The sequence below is a fragment of the Saccoglossus kowalevskii genome, chromosome 1, assembly GCF_978046115.1.
Source record: "Saccoglossus kowalevskii chromosome 1, keSacKowa6.1, whole genome shotgun sequence".
Taxonomy (NCBI): domain Eukaryota; kingdom Metazoa; phylum Hemichordata; class Enteropneusta; family Harrimaniidae; genus Saccoglossus; species Saccoglossus kowalevskii.
The window spans coordinates 8039656-8057667 of NC_140641.1; the positions used below are offsets into that span (position 1 = coordinate 8039656).

Here is an 18012-nt window from a genome sequence, read left to right on the forward strand (position 1 = left end):
TCGAACTTGTGGTTTTCAACAAGAAGGTGAAAATGTCACTTTTTACCCAAAATGACAAAAATAATCATCAAAATTAAAGAATTGAAGATATCACCACGAAATTAACAAATCTGAAAGAGGTCTACATGAAGTACCTATATATATAATGTAAAAGCAATCGGACTTGCGGTTTTCAACAAGAAGTCGAAAATATCACTTTTTACCAAAAATTACAAAAATATTCACTAAAATTAGATAATTAAAGATATCATCACAAAATGAACAAATCTGAGAGAGGTCCACATGTAGTACCTATATATGTAATATCAAAGCAATTGGACTTGAGGTTTTTAACAAGAAGTCGAAAATATCACTTTTTACCAAAAATGACAAAAATATTCACCAAAATTAGAGAATTGAAGATATCATTACAAAATGAACAAATCTGAGAGAGGTCCACATGTAGTACCTATATATGTAATATCAAAGCAATTGGACTTGAGGTTTTTAACAAGATGTCGAAAATATCACTTTTTACCAAAAATGACAAAAATATTCACCAAAATTAGAGAATTGAAGATATCATCATGAAATGAATAAACCTAAGAGAGGTCTACCCAAGTATCAAAGCATTCAGGCTTGTAGTTTTATAAGAATAAGTAAAAAAAGTAAAACATTGACACGGACGACGACGGACAATCACTTATATGATAAGCTCCGCTCGACAAAGTCGACAGCGGAGCTAAAAAGTTGATGTGAACGACGGCGAACAATCACTCATATGATAAGCTCGCTCGACAAAGTTGACAGCGGAGCTAAAAAGTGTATTGACAGTATATACAGCAATGATTAGAGTCATTTTGTACAACAGAGTGAATTCATTCATTATTAATGTGAAATATTCGATGAATGATAACTGTCATTACAAGCAGTATGTTGATAACCATATGTAATTTGATCACACTCATTCAGTGAGATAGTAGGTAATAAAAACATTATTAATATATATATTATATATTAAATATTACAACTGATTAGAGCAATGTTTATAAATTGGTGATTACATTATGATTACATTATTGATAAAAGTTCTGTTGTAGGGACTGTAAATCTTCAATAGTTGCTAGTGATGTCTTATTGATTGGATAACATGCTGTTGGTAGCTGATAACACTCCACATGTAACATCAACAGAATGCAATGAGTGTGAAAATGCTTAATTTTACCATTTTTTTCTTTTTAAGCTGAACAGCTGCTTGTCTTCTCTTGAATTCATCCCAAAAAGCTACTTCAAATTCCTGGAAAGTTGGAACTTTTAGTGGATTGCTGGGAAACTTCTCAGAATTTGAAAAACCTGAATTCAACAACCACAATTATAATCAACTTGTGACATGATACAAGCATTGACAATGCACAATTCCTATGTTGTTTTTACAGTAGTTGATCTGTGCTCAGTGCATCATTCTGAACTTAAGTATGAAAAATATTTGTTTACCAAGGAAGAGTTTGGTCAAAACAAATTACCAAACAATGTTATTTTGGAGTGAAACAGGCACTTTTGAGTAAAACGACGTCATCTTCGAAACGAAAAGGACGTCTTGATAGAGAAACTAGCATGAATACTATAAATCAAATACAAAATATATATAATCATTGTCGTTTGGAATAGAAATGAATAAAAACAAAATGGCCGCCAATCCACTATTTTTGTTTTCAAAAATACACATGATTCTCATACAAAATTTGAATGAAATCGCGCTGTTCTAAGAAATGGTTTTGGGCACACTTACATAATATATGATTGTAGGATTTATACAAAATGGCCGTCAATTTAACAAATGTGATATAGAGTCAGACAAAATGACACACGAAGAAAAAATAAAAAGTTGAAGCGAACGACGACAAACAATCACTCATATGATAAGCTAGATTGACAAAGTTGACAGCGGAGCTAGAAAGTGTATTGACAGTATATACAGCAATGATTAGAGTCATTTTATACAACAGAGTGAAATCAACAACCTGTTCACATTTGAGAAATGGTTTCAAACACACTTATAATAATTCTAATAATTTGATTAAATCACAAAGCCACTGCCTACCACATCCAGGCCCAAGACAATAGGATGTATTAAGAAAGAAACAGGACTTACACTTTTTTTGCAGGAATTCATCAATAGTAGCATATTTGGGTTTCAGTGGCGTTTTCTTCCTCTTCTTGACAGCAGGCTTGTTAGGAATCCGAAATGTGGACACTATGCAAAATGGACATAAAAACATTGTCTTGTTCAAGATAGACATACATTGTACAGATGACAGTTTGAGTCATGGTGTAAAGAATGAGTTTGATGATGGGTCCAAACTAGGAAGACATACACAAAATTAAAATTTATTTATATCCAGTCTAGGTAAGGTTTGATAGCTGGGATTTCACAATCAATAACAAAACAGCCAGGCAGAGCAAGAAATAAACTTGCTCCATGTATATTTTCAAGAAATTTGCATAATATTGTTTTCTGTGCACTCTTACATTTCTTGAACGTTTTGACAACCGCAGCATCAGCAGCGTGAGCATCTAGTTTTTGCCAAGGATCATGTGTTGGTTTTAGGGGAAATAATGCATCAGCAACCCTCCTTTGTCTCAGACCATACCTCTTGGTTTCTTCCGTGACTACTTCTTGGTTCTAAAAAAAAGAAGGTATTGTCATTGAAACACAGCCACGGCAATTGTGTTAACCCCAGATTCTGCTTCCCGTCTCCCAAATATTAGAGAGGGATCCCCATTTTAATACAAGGAAGGTCTCATTAGTAATAGTCTATTGTAAATTCCTCTTAATTTTTTCAATGGAGCTCGCTACAGGAATATAGTAAGACAATCCGCACTCCGCACAGTAGAGTGAGGAAATAAATCTCAAGCAGCCTGATTTAACTCTCATGTTTGAGAAAGTAAATGCAGTTTAGAAGTAGTCAAAATAAGAAACACAAAATTGTATCACAAAATGAATAAATATGATTGGGTTATTTTCAACTTAAGCAGAATGCATATCTAAGCAACATTACAGTATCCAACAACTCAGATAAAGTAAAACTAAATCAAGGAAACTTCATACTAAGGATAAATGTTGAATGATTGTCTTTGAATCGGCCAGCCTGTCTATCTGAGAAATCAATTACTGTAAAAGGATTAATTATTCACTGGGTTTTAATTTAGCTTATTTGAATATGTAAAATTTAGCATAGAAGACATTATCTAAATGATAAAACTGTGAATTTAAAACCCACTGAATATGCCTGAATTGCTAAATCAGCAAAATTTAAACCCAGTGAATATTAGTCATATTACTAGTAGTACCATGCTATGCATCACTTACCTGAGGTGGTGAATCTGGTGACGGGGGTGCATCAAAAAATTCAGCTCCTGCATCATCATCATCATCGTTAAATTTAGCATCTATGGCATAAAGTATATTTGTTATAAACTCATCTACACACAGATTGAATTTTAAGGTAGAAGCCTACTTAAAAATGCCAATACCAAGAATTTATTCAAAGTTGGGGGTCGCCTGCCTAATTTTTTAGATGGTGTTTCTATTGTTGTGAACCACCAGCTCATGTACACCTACCATGAATGACAGACTTCTAGTCGATTCACATTTACAAGAAAACAAGCTAAACTATGAGTTCCAGAGGTGACTAATAATAATAGGGTATTATTCTTCATACTTTTTTAAAATTACATCAAAGGTATTGTGTATTTAGTTGCCAACAAAAATTAAGCTTATTAATTATGCATTAACACTTAAAAAAGTCTTGCAATTGTTCCATTGTACATGACAGTTAAATTTCATATGAATCTGAGCACTGGTTCTTTTAAATATCCATGAAAAGAGAATATGCAAATTTTCCTAATAATTGTTTATGAATTTGTACCAGAATCTATTCAGATCTTGCAATTGTCCCATACTATATGACTGCTTAGTTTCATCTGATTACTGATTCTTGAGATAAATGTATGTTCAGAAATTTGCCTCACAGACAGTACCCATCAACTGTCAACGCGCAAATGTTTTTAATATAGAGAGTGAGATCAGTGATGCCAGAGATAGCTGTGGGTATTGCTATCTGTATCAGATGACTTACCACTTGGTATTTCATTATTTGCATCTACATTCATTACATCCACATCCACATCATTAGCTTGATTACCAGTAATGTTCTGTGTGCTTTTGTCATCTAGCCCTACAAAAAACATGATTTGAGACAAAAGATTCATCAAATTCCAGACCTGCTTCAAAAACAATTTTAAGCAGCAGCTGATTCAACATAACATGATTTCATCTGCAAATACTGTAAAACCATATATTTTCACTATTTTGTTGTTTTGAGCATATTCAGTGTTTTAATTTCACGAAATTGTCAAGAAAACAATTGTTTTATTGTTATTTTACATGTTCATGTAAAATTAATTTAGCGGATTCTACTTATCAGTGAAAATAGCGAAATCATCATACCGGTATATCATCTATATAATACATACAAAAGGTAGTCAGGAACTCACAGAACTTTAACCAAATCTCCCTAGTAGTAGTTATTGTTGTTTTATTTCAATGTGGAAAACACATTTTTGTGGGGAATTATTGATCTGAAACTCATAATCATAGGGTTGATGTGTTGAACCTTAACAGTTCCATGATATTATGTCCTTGGGGCAAGAGACTTTACTTTTTCTATACTGTTCTCTAGCAAGGAGTAAATGACAATGGTAAGGTAGGGTACTGATTCCAATACAAGAGTTTAGATCTGTAGTTTTCTGATCTGCTTTACAAATTAATCCATATGTCAGGAATCAAGGCTAATAATGTAAAGTGTCTATGAGTAGTTTTGTGAATGTACAACATTATAGTCTACGCATACAAGTACATACATAATAAATAATATGAGGTTATTACGAGGATACTGCAAAGTATGCACAAAGACAGTACAGCGAGAGGATCAACCAGCATGCAGTATCGATGTGACGGCGTAGACTGAGTGCATACTTTTCGTTATCTTCGTAATAATCTTATTATTATACATCTTTTTCCTCCCAATGCTGAAATGCAAAATGTTTAGAACAGATTGAGCAAACTTCTTTGTGTAGGTCCAGTAAAACCCTGGGGGGTGCTATGTTTGTATTTTATTATTAGAGGACGCTTACGCGCATAATCGTTCCATATTTGGAATTTGCATTTCCTAATATGGTTGGATGAAAATACTCAGTGCAATACTGCAAAATTACGGCACGCTGTAACTTATGGCATTACGGTGACAGATTTATTCTTGTACAACTGGCTACTCAGAAAATACAACCATTGAAGATATTTACCTCGAAATGATATCAATCCTGTTAGGGCACTCTTTTTACTTGTTGATAACTGAGCAACTGTCATAGAACCATTTAAATCCTTTAAACTTCTATTCATCCAGTAATCAATTTTACTCCCTAATATTTCAGCACTTCGACTGAAATTAAAGAACACATTGTCAAGTCATTGTCAATGTGAATGTTTGTATTTGGCAAATTAAATTCAAAGATACAACAGGGGAATTGGGATGCCACATTAAATATTTCTGAAAACAGGCAATCAATTATGAAATGGTAAAAGTATGTCAGAGAATGAACACATACAAAAAAACGATACCATTTGAATTGAATTACATCATGAACAAAAATGTCTGATGTTCTAAACCAAGGAGTGCTTGAGAAGTGGTTGATGACATGTTGAAATACTTCCATTCAAAATAGCCATCAGTTGGTTAATAGTCATTATCTAAGAACAAACTAATGTACATATGCTTGGCAAAAGTCTGTACACTATTTAGTATCACAGCTATACTCTGGTAATATTTCTATTAATATTATTGTTTGTTTTGACTTTAATATTTTCAACTGTTCTTGTACAGAAATTACCCCCCCCCCCCCCGTATATACATATTGTGACCAAGAAACTTAAAAAGATAAGATGTGAAGAAAAGTTCAACAAGTCATTGTTAATGACACAGTCCCCTTCCAAAATTGAGTGATCTGACATATCAATTTGATGCTGATGAAGTCATTGAGATTAGATTGAAACCATTAATAGGAGATGGATTGGTAAAAAATTATGATTTAGTGCTTTTACACGAGAATTGGACATTGGGCAGCCATATTGAATCAAATTACAAAAATAATGTTCATGTTGATGTATCTATTGGTATACTGTCTTTGTACAAAATTTAAACAGAAATGTTCATTGCATTCATGGGAAAGTAGGCATGGGTATCATAAAAAACAAAATGGCCACCAGTCAGCCATATTAGCTTGAATCACAGAAAAAATATGACATGTAACTATAACCCAATATGTATGATCATCATACCAACTTTGATCCAAATTGGCCTAATCATCTCTGAGAAACAGCTCCAGACATGTAAAAATGACGATTTATAGTGCTTTTACATAAAAATTGGGCATTGGCCGGCCACATTGAATCAAATCAAAAAAATAATGTTTGTGCGCATGCATCCCTTGGTATACTATCTTTGTACAAAATTTAAAAAGAAACATGAGAATTGGACATTGGGCAGTCATATTGAATCAAATTACAAAAATAATGCTCATGTTGATGTATCTATTGGTATACTGTCTTTGTACAAAATTTAAACAGAAATGTCAAGAGAAAGTAGCATGGGTACCATGAAAAACAAAATGGCCGCCAGGCAGCCATATTTCTTTGAATCACGAAAAAAATATGACGTGCACATATAACCAAATATGTATGATCAACATATCAACTTTGATCTAAATTGGTCTAGTCATCTCTGAGAAACTGCTGCGGACACATTTAGGTATCAGAAATTTACATCCAAAATGGCCGCCAGTCAGCCATTTTTGCTTCTATCATAAAGTAACTTGACGTGCATATGTAAGACATTATGTATTGTCTTCATTGATAGTTTGAGAAAAATCCGTCTATGTCCAAGATATAGCTCCGGACGTACGTACGGACGGACGGAACAAATCCAAATTAATACATTTTTTTGTAGTCCTCGTTTTCGAGCTTCGTCCGAACGGGCACTAATAACTGCTATATACATGTATGTTCACTGTACATCAAGGGACATGGTTTCTCCTTGTAAGAATGCTCTATATTTGATGTTGCAAGTCATACCTACTAACAAAAATTCCTAGGAATACTTTAATGTAGTAAGGGGAGAGTAGGAAATCAAACGGGAGGTTCACCGCGGTAATCACCACGGCTCTACGCGGTACACCAGGGAGAGCCGCGGACTGCTTATAATTAGGGGTCTCTACCGCGGTGGCCACCGGTACCGGTAGCAACCGCGGTCGTAGGAAAGGTGTGAAATACGTACTTAACAGTTTTCTTTGTGATTCCATGAGTCTTTGTTTCAAATAGCTGTTTTTAAATCGAGTAGGTTACGAGCATTGTTGGCATGGAAATACTAAGCATATGGTAATATTATCGGCCCACATTTTTTATTAATATAAAAATCCATAAGTCCAATGCTGTATATGAATTGTTGCTGCGTGAAACAATGTTGTATTTTATGCATGTATTTATCACCAATTCCAAGAGTAAAAGTCGTAACTTTCGAAGGTACGTGTATTATGACTCGTCCATACATTTCACTTACGTTTGTTACACTTGAATAAAGTCTACCACATGAAAAGAATGTTATTTACGAAGTTTTAAATAGCCGAGCCTTCCTGATTTGAGCCTCTTGTTGATTTGACAACGGTGGGTATCATTAATGTTTATTCTTTGCCAGTATCGCATTCCAAACAAAAAGTTCAAGATCGGTAAACAAGAAATGGACGAACTAAAATGTGTTTCAAGTGCGACATGATTATTAAAAAAAAACAGAGTTAAGCGGTCAAGTACAATCTATAAATCTAACCTTGCACACATAATCTTGTATTGATGTGTTTTTTAGGGGGTCAAAAACAACGTTGCCTTTCAGTTAACTCTTCGCGTTCATGGTATTTGTGAGAGTTTATCGATTTTTTGAACAAATGTTAAGTAACTGTATCGTTTTGCGTCAAACTGGGTGGCCCGAATTTAAATGTCGGTGCGTGAACTCATTAAGGTTATCGTCCATTGCCGCACGTAATTCAAACACATGGTTATTAGAGTTCAGTCGAAATGTACGTGAATAATGCGATCGAAGTGCGCTGAGAGTTTATTATAGAAAAAGTTAACATTACGCATGATATTGTATGTTATTGTATGGTTAATATTACATATTCACTTTAATAGCCCGGGTTAGTGTCCCAACAATAATAAAAATAACTTAGTTTGCGTAATTATTATAAAAGCAATACATTGCAAAGTTGAAATATTTAGAGCCCGTGCAATACTGTAAACATATTTGCGTTATTAGAAAAGCAGCACACTAAGTAAACGATGTACAGTACCGCCGGATATAATGACAATTTTACGAAATCGACGCGTGGACCAAGAAAGAAAAGAGTTGCTAAGGTAACGCGCCAGTTCAGTGCGTGACTTGGGGTCAAACTTCGGTCAACACACACTTGATGTCAGCATCGCCGCGTAGCAAGTTTCGCAACGTACTTGAAGTTCAATTGTGCCCCAAAATGATGTCGACGATCACTCAATTGTCGCAGCGCATGTTGTACCAAGTCCATGATACACCATGTTTCGACTTTGGCTTGCTTTTCCTTCTTAGTGCATGTTCTTGTTCACGTAAATTCGACCTCTCACCAATGTATTAAAACACTTTGAATTTATACTTATGCGTGATTATATTTGGTCTACGCGAAACATTAATCTTTCTAAACATTTTCTGAGACTATGCATGATATATATTCACAAAATAATGCGATCATATTTTATATTATGTTGATCTCTACGTCTTTCTGGATCGTTTTGTGATTTTATTCCAAGGCTCAGGCAAATAAAATAATGTCAACTATTATAGACTAGTTTTCTAGCTTTTGGCTCAGCTAAACTGGTTTAATTTTTCATTAGAACTTTGTGATCCTTTTAATTTCCCAGTTCTTTGTGTTCATTAATGGTCTTGACAATAAGTGTGAATTGCTGTGCGAGCCCACCGTGAACGACCGCGGTCAGCTGGCGTCATGGAATCTATGCATAAATTTGCATAAAATGCAGTCGACCACCCACCACCACCGCGGTAATGACCGCGGTGCACCGCCTGTTTGATTTCCTACTCTCCCCTTAATACATTTTTTTGTAGTCCTCGTTTTCGAGCTTCGTCCGAACGGGGACTAATAACTGCTGTATACATGTATGTTCACTGTACATCAAGGGACATGGTTTCTCCTTGTAAGAATGCTCTATATTTGATGTTGCAAGTCATACCTACTAACAAAAATTCCTAGGAATATTTTAATGTAGTAAGGTAAACAAATAGAGAGACAACAGTTTTCTCAAATATCTTTTTTCGACACCCACTGCAAAAATGAATTGCCCATGGTAGTTGGCAATAATGTAAACAAATGATGTAACAGTGCACTTGGAGCACTATAGCACTGTAGAAACACATACCTAACAAGTGTTTTATCCGCTTTCTCTGATTCTTCCACCGATGATAACGCCATTGGTGTCCTGACAAGTGTATTCATATTCTTAAAACAAAATATAAAGATTTATTTCATTTCAGCTCATATACAGTATTATACAGTATAGTATCATTCAGACTCATGCGAGTACTGTTGTTTTACCGATATGATGTGGTAGTGAGATAATAAAGCAACTTACAGCATCAGTAACATCACCTTCATCTGTTGTGTTATTAGTTTTACCAACACTAACTCGAACATCATCTAATGTGAGAAACTGAAAAATAAAATTAACAATAACATTTAGCACAAAACCAAACATAACAAGCCATGGATGGGACAGTCCCCGTTAGTTATCAAATTTAAGATATATAGTTTTGTTTATAGTAATATAGCTGGAATATAACCATGTCAGGAAAATGATTTTTTAAACATTAAAACGATTGACATTTGTATCTGATCGTCAAACAAGTACTTGTCCGTATTGTAAAGATATTGCTCTGGAACAGCATTCAAAATCAGCCATTTTGAATACATGTATATATATATAAATATAACATGATGTATGACGAATATATAAAATTTAAATATAATCAGTCAAAGCATTTAAAAGATATGGCTCTAGAAGCCCAATCAATAAAACAAAATAGCCGCCAGTCAGCCATTTTGAATCCAATCTGAAAAATAAAATGACATGCATCAGGAACCTGTAATGTCTAATGTATGTTGTTATAAGTTTAACAAAATCCAACCATAAATGCCAGAAATGCTTGATATTTGATGATTTTTTTAGCACAAAAATAGCCACCATTTGGCCACTTTGAAAAGGATCGTCAAACCAATATATCCTTATATCTATGACATGATGTATAATGAATATTAAAAATTTGAACATAATCAGTCAAAACAAGTCAGACATATGGCACGAGAACCGCCAGTCGGCCATTTTGAATCTAATCTGAAAAACAAAATTATTTGCATTAAGGTCCCATAATGTCTAATGTATATACCAAGTTTGAACAAAATCCATCTGTAAACAGCCGAGAAATGCTTAATTTTTATGATTTTTTTTAGCACAAAAATGGCCGCCATTCGGTCATCTTGAATCAGATCGTGAAACAAATTGACTTGCATATGTATAATATCATGTATGATGTATGTGTGAAGTTTGATTGTGATTGGTCCAGGCATTTCTAAGATACAGGTCCGGATGCATGCACGCACACACGCACGCACACGGACACATGGAGGTCAAAACATAAGTCCCTGTTTTCGGACTGCGTCCGAACGGGGACTAATAAATGATAACAGTTTTTCGCTCCTTGAACTATAAGATATTTGTAACCTCAGAAATGTGTTTAACCAATCAGGCGATGGAAAATTATTTCCATTTGGTACAAAATTAACATTTAAAAAGAAGACATGAAATTTTGTAAAATATATTATTCAAAGGATTAAGTGCTTTTCCAGTGTGAAAATAAAACGAATAATATTTAGCTCCCAGGTACAAAACGACTGCAAAAATTGGAAAACAAACAATTTATCCATACCTCATCTTCTTTGCTTCTTATTGATACATCTTCATCTACACCATCCTGGTCCTTAGGTTGGTCTTGCAGTAATTTTCTGAAATGAAAAATTAGGATTCTGTGAGAATACATGTACAAGTCTAAAATTGCCATACATCAAGCTGTTTTATACATTAATTCATAGTTGTTTTGTAACGGCAGTTTTGCAAGATAGCTATCAAAATTGCTATCTAAATAGCAAAACAGCTAACTGACACTAAAGCAACTAAAATACAGAGGCATGGCCAACTGGGAGTGTGCCATCTCTTTGTAGGAGTACATCCCACTCTTCACATTGGGCTAGCCGAAAATATCACTTTAAAGTTTATATTTATCAAACAAAAGTAATTCTCATATTCATATGCTATAAATGATATGCCAGTCTAGACTCTCTGTAGAGAGCAAAACACATGTGTTTCATGCCATTTCTCAGACAAGTTAATATTAAGATATATGCATTTGGTGTTCGCATTTACAAAATTTTTAGCCATAATTTGGTTTATAGTGAAATATCAAAAAAGGAAGGCATGCTACATTTGGTGTAGCCATGGTTCTGTGGCACTATGGTCCAGAATTAGGAGAGGGTTCTCCGAACCCGCCTATTCACATGGTTCATACCCACCATAGACTCCGGTCAGTCAAAATGACTATTTTGAACTGTAGGCATTAATCAGCGATTCTGCCGGTGACGGAGAGATAGAATCTAGGTCAGGGGAAGCCCCATGACCTCAAGATTCTTTTACCTCTTAAGTCACAAACCCACGTGACCGAGGCCACATGGCAGCGGCATAGGTAGCCGTCAATCACTCTGGTTCCTTTCTCTCCGCCTCGAGGACTTAGACCAACGGTCATTTTGACTGACCGGAGTCTATGATGGGTATGAACTATGTGAATAGGCGGGTTCAGAGAACACTCGCCTAAATTCACTACGTTCAATTACCCACCATAGACTCCGGTCAGTCAAAATGACTATTTTAAACTGTAGGCAGAGTCAGACACCGATAGGTGGCGGGTTTTTCCAAGCAAACAGAAAAAAAAGGAGAATGATGAAAGACTTTTCCCCAGTCCGGAATGAAAACAAACTCAAAAACCTAAGTTAAGACCCAAGAAGGGTGGTGTCTTACCTTGCCTGTGCTGTCACCGAAGCAAGAAGCCAATGCTGCTGTGGTGACAGTGTTCGGTGTGCCCGAGAAAGCTAGACCCAAGCCGAGTTCAGGGGTGGTAAGCTTGGACCGAAACAGTTCGCATGAGGGCGTAAGGTCGACAGAAACGAAACCTGGGAGCTTCCAGGAAGTGCTAGTGGTACAGACAATCTGCCTGCAAAAATGCCGAGACTGACTTATCGCCTATGCACAGAGGCCCCTGTGGTTGTTCGGGCTGGGTCAGCAAACAAGGCCTGACCCGCTACGACAGGGCCTAACCTGAAGAGACCCTGCTCAATAGATTGGGTGTCTCTTAGGTAGTAGTTGATGAAGACGTTCTGCGTTCTCCAGAAGCCTGCCCTCAGAATGTGTTGGGGGAGGAGGCTGACGCTAGCGCTAGTGAGTTAGCAATCGCACGGACCTCATGTGCTCGTACTTGGTGTCTCTGCAAGGTCTGTGTTGAGGAGGATAGTGTATTATAGACCTCCAGTACAGTCGCAGTAATCCACCTGGAGATGGAAGTCGGGGAAGCCGGCTTATCCTGTTTGCCAGGGTCGTAACACAAAAACATGTGTTTGGTTCCCTGTCTGGAAAACCTGGTACGGTTCTTGCGGCAACTCAGCGCTCGGACCAGGCAGAGAAACAATTCCTCCTGATCCTCCGGGCCGACAATATTTGCCAGCCGGGGGATGACGATCGGGTGAGGATTGTGTCCTGGGATTTGGTTCTAGGCGAGAAACCCGATTCGTGTCTTTAGCACAACTTGATTGTCTATGACAGCGGTACATCATCCGAGAAGGACAATGCCCCCCAGATCTGGCCGACGCCTACCTGAGGCGAGGACCAGTAGGAAGACTATTTTCCACGTCAACAATTTGAGTGGTGCTTGATCGGAGAGGCTCAAAAGGTGGTCTGCTTAGAGCGGACAACACAGCCGACAAGTCCCAGTTGGGTGGTTCTCTTGTATGGGGTCTCAGCATCTGGAAAGCAGTAAATAGTCTCTTAATAATAGGACAATCAGTTAGTCTTGTTTCCGTACGTTTGAATGGTGGGGCACAAGGCCGACCTGTAGGACAAACCCACTTTGTCAAACAGGTGGACGAAAGAGCCTGCTACCTGGCCAATAGAGGGATGGTATCGATCAATCTCCCTTCCGCTACACTAACCAGTGTATGCTCGCTGCCTAGAAATGTAGGCTGCATTGGTGGAATCCCTGTTCACCCTGGCCCGCTCAGATAAAGCTTTCGTATGTGCGGGTAATGAGAGCCTCTATGCGGGTAAGTGATACCCACTGGGCTCGTGGTAGTACGCCGTCTGGTTGGGACGGCATGTTCGGTAAGTCCGGAAGCACTGCTGGTGTTTCGTGGCCCTGTTTGGCCAATTGGGTGCGACCAATGATAATATGCAGATGTGCACCTGTTGAAGTCTTCCCCGGTGCCCGGTGGAAGGAAGGAAAGGCGTACACAACTAAGTGGGTCCACGGGGTAGCAAAGCGACCCTGGCCCAGGCTCCTGGAGTCAGCAGGAGTGTTACGTACGTCGGGAGCTTGGTGTTCCAGGGTGCGGCAAACGGTCTAACCTTTGAGCGTCCAGAGCTGAAACAGCCTGGAGGCTACCCACTGGGGTATCAGCCACTCCGTGTCCTGGAGACGGAGTCGCCGTAAAAGGGCGTCGCCAGACTGTTCCTCACCCCAGGAAGGTGGTGTGCGGTTAGCTCCATATTGTATTCCAGGCACCAAAGGAGGATTTTTTCTCCGCTAGGACTGACAACAATGGGGAATGCGTCGCCCCCTCCTTCTTGAAGGAGACCACCGCTGCATTGTCTGTGCGGAGCAGGACTCTGTGGCCTCGAACTATGGGTAGAAAGCGTGGTAGTGCTAAGTACACTGCTCACAGTTTGAGCCGGTTGATATGGTGGTCCCGAAACTTATGCGGGAGTCATATCCTTGGGCTTGCTCGTCCAATAGATGCACTCCCCAACCCTGGGGGGAGGCATCTGTTACCAGAGTCATACCTGCGGCGAGCGGGTCCAAAGAGGCACCTCTGCCCGAGGTTGGCCAGTGACGACCACCAGGGCAGGGCTTCCTTCACTTGGTCCAATATCGAAACCTGCCTATCTAGTTCACATAGGAGAGCTCGGCGTTATAACAAGCGTTATACCGGGCGGCTGCGTAGTTCCGCCTGGGGAACGACCCTTCAAAATGAGGTCATCATTCCGATGATTCGCATTAGTTCCCGGAGGGACACTGAGGGAACGCTGACTAGGCATTCGGCTAGGCTGCTTAGCGCTAAGCAATACGCTTGAAATAGCTAAGCCAAGCAACCTCTGTGTCAAAACTCCATGCCTAGGGACACCAACCACGCGTTGGGTCGAAGTGGGACTTGTCGATTTACTAATGAACTGGTGAAGTAAATCATGTGTTAGCCTGACGCGTTTGGCTATTACCCCTTGCCCGGGTTGTTGGTAACCAGTAGTCTGGGTACGGATTGAGCTGTAACGACATCTGGTGAAGCAGCAGCACTACCTGTTTCATCACTCTGGTGAACACGTAAGGCGCTGTGCCTAACCCGAACGGGGGGCACCGAAATTTGAATACTTGGCCCAGCTGGGCGATTCGAATGAGATGACAACTCGCTAGGTGCATCGAAATGTGCAGGTAGGCCCTGCTTAAGTCTAGTGGGGCTAGCCAGTCAAAACGGTGGATGGAGAGAAGAACCCTGAATGGTGTCTCCATGTGGAACCGATCGAGGAGCATGTACTGATTCAGTCTGCCTAGGTCCAAAACTGGACGCCTGCCACTTGTAGATTTGGTACTACGAACACATTTGGGTAGAAGCCTGGACTTAGTTCTGGCTGATGTACCCTGTGTATGGTGTCTTTCCCCAGCAAACTGCTACTTCCTGTCTGATTGCTTCCGCCTTGCAGGAGTCCCCTGGCAGTGCCCAGGAGGGGAGACACTGACGGGGGGAAATAGAGATTTCAGCGGTATCCCGTAAACGAATGTCACCACCTGGGAAGGTCCAGGTATCGGTCACCCGCCGTCCTAGGGAGTTGTGTTTTCTGTGCTTGGGGTGCCCTCCGCTTGCCCATGGCAGGACCAACTGGCTAGCGGATTTGATCTGAACCCTCTGATTCATTGCACTCCGAAGCTCCGAGACTGTACCCACCATTCCCTGAACAAAGAGGGTGGAGGATGTCCAGTCTGCGTCACTGAGGTGGGGACGTACCCCGGCTCAGCTTGTCGGCGAAAACACGTGCGTCTGATTCCGAAACACACCGACCGGGTAGCGTTTGGTCCAGTGGGAAGTGGTCCCTAATGTTATCTCCATCCGGGGGCCTTAAGCATTACATCCCCCGCGGCTGACTAATGCCGCCCATCAACACTGTCTGCGTGCTCTGCACCCCACTCCGCACTCAGACGGACAGGGAGAGACGTGCCGACGGGGTTGCTTTGGATCCCGACGCCCGTGATCCCATAAGCATTGAAGCAACCTTAGGTGGTCGCTCTAGGATCAAGGGTGGGGGTATATACATCGTATCACTTGGATCGATGATACTCCGCCTCACCCCGAAACGTGGCTCACCAAGTCATACAGATGGAAGACTCTGAGGAACCGCTCCGGAGTACCGGCTGTATCTGACACGAGCGAACTGCGTCTCCTTTCACTTTAAATATGTAAGAGGGAGCGTGTACGACTGTGCGTCTCATGACAGGGTCGGTTTCCTCTGGGGACGCCCATGGGTCGCTAAGAAAGGAGTCAAAACCCACAGTGGGGACCGGACACAAGGATAAATTCGTTATTGTTGTACCGTTACCGCGTAACGAACCCTAGCTGGCTGAAAGTGTGTGTGTGTGTGTGTGTGTGGGGGGGGGGGGGGTGTTCAACGTGTGCCCTGCCCCGAGATCAGAGACTTGGCTTCCAGCACCCTGTTGGCATTCAGTGCCCGAGGCTACAGAGAAGGCCTGGTGCAATTAGCCTGAGCCTCGGCCTCCCCCCAAAATAGTGGGAGAGCCGTGACTGGGAACGGGGGTTCCCCGAAAGAGACGTGTTTGAATGCAAACATGCTTTCGTGTGTCTTCCTGCTTGCCCACCGAGGGAACACAGTGGAGACAGCTCGCTCCGACTGCGTCTGATCTACCCGGCCTGCCAGGGACGCAATTGCCCTGACAGTCCTTCGACCAAAGCCCTCAACTCGGAGGCAAACCCGGCGCCGTGCGAGGAAGGGTCCACGAAGAGACCCGCAACGGGCCCCATAGAAGGAAAGCCTCCAGGGGCACAGCCTCGCTGCAGTCGGTAAAATCGGGTAAAACACCGCCTGAGAAAAATATCGGCACCTCCACCGTCGGGCCTCTCACTCGACGTCCCGGTATACGAAGTACCGGTAGCCGAGCGTGAGGACTTTCCACTCATGCAAAACATGCAACTCACTTTAACCGATTTGTTTACTGGATGCGCGACCTTGCTGTGACGCGGTCAGTCTCAGCGATTTTGATGGCTCTGAAAAAAAATCTCAGGCCTCAGAACTCCAGGAAAAAACACACACTTTCACGCAAAAACCCCGAACCCCGGACGTAGCTACGACAAAGTATCTCGGATGCAGGTTCTATGCTGGTAAATTCTGAATATAACCACTGCATGGTTGACTCGAAACACGAGGAGACCGGAAAGAAAACGGCAGCAAGCCCTGGTGCTGTCATTACATCTATATATTGCTAAATACATTGTAAATAAAAGACGACATGCATGAGGGAAACGAATTACAGTTGTAAAAGGTGCCACCATGAAAACCAACTGGTTACGTAGTGGCGCCAGGTTTGAATTTCTTTGTTGTGAAAAATACTACACACAAAGGGGAAAATGAAACGAGGGTAAAAATGACAAGGAAAACTTATCCTACCAGCTACAATGTCGGATGTCGTGCAGCGGCAACAACCCAAGCTATAAACCCGGACAGGAAAAAAAAAGCAGGCGATCCAGCAGAGCTCGCTAGATTTCATCTCCACTCGAGGCGGAGAGAAAATCAGAGTGATTGACTGCTACCTATGGCGCTGCCAAGTGGCCTCGGTCACGTGGGTTCGTGACGTATGGGGTAAAAGAATCTTGAGGTCATGGGACTTCCCCTGACCTAGATTCTATCTCTCCGTCACCGGCAGAATCGCTAATTAATGCCTACAGTTCAAAATAGTCATTTTGACTGACCGGAGTCTATGGTGGGCAATTGAACGTAGTGAATAGGGCTTCGTCTGAAGCTTGTCTTTCTTTAAAGAAAATTTTTTTCGACCGTTTTTGATGAAAAAAAAATATTTCTATGTTGTGCGATTTCTGTCAGACTTTTTTTCAACTCAAGAACGATGAAATGACACTTTCTCTTGTTTTCTGAGGTGCATTTTTACTGATTTGTTTACAGGTAGAAGCCTGCCTAAAACTACTGAATACAAGTTTATCTCTCAAATTTTCTTGAATCAATTACTAGATTAATTGCTTACATTAATACTATTAATACATTAATCACTTTATGCATTTATTAAGTTTATTTACACATGTTCCCATCTCCCTTATCAGATAATGATACAGTCCAAATCACACACACTAAAACCATTCGTTCCAATCATATATGCCAAGGTTTTTGCAAATCAGTTAGCTAGTTTGCCCCACCTGTGAAACAAGTATAAATGACAGGGGTGTCTATGGACAAAAAAAAAATTATGAATAATTCAGTATACAATGTATTTTTTGGTC

General features: G+C 40.1%; 1 protein-coding gene across 1 annotated transcript in view; it reads right to left on the reverse strand.

Moving 5' to 3' along the window:
* Positions 1–18012, reverse strand: part of LOC102804598 (condensin-2 complex subunit H2-like) — a 40361-nt gene that overhangs the window by 14240 nt on the left and 8109 nt on the right. Inside the window, exons 4-12 of the mRNA XM_085497018.1 lie at positions 11112–11187; positions 9761–9838; positions 9548–9627; positions 5344–5480; positions 4119–4217; positions 3350–3429; positions 2509–2662; positions 2132–2233; positions 1205–1332 (exon numbers count right to left, since the gene is read on the reverse strand). Of these exons, the coding sequence (XP_085353144.1) occupies positions 1205–1332; positions 2132–2233; positions 2509–2662; positions 3350–3429; positions 4119–4217; positions 5344–5480; positions 9548–9627; positions 9761–9838; positions 11112–11187 (934 nt within the window). The remainder of the gene's footprint in view (positions 1–1204; positions 1333–2131; positions 2234–2508; positions 2663–3349; positions 3430–4118; positions 4218–5343; positions 5481–9547; positions 9628–9760; positions 9839–11111; positions 11188–18012) is intronic.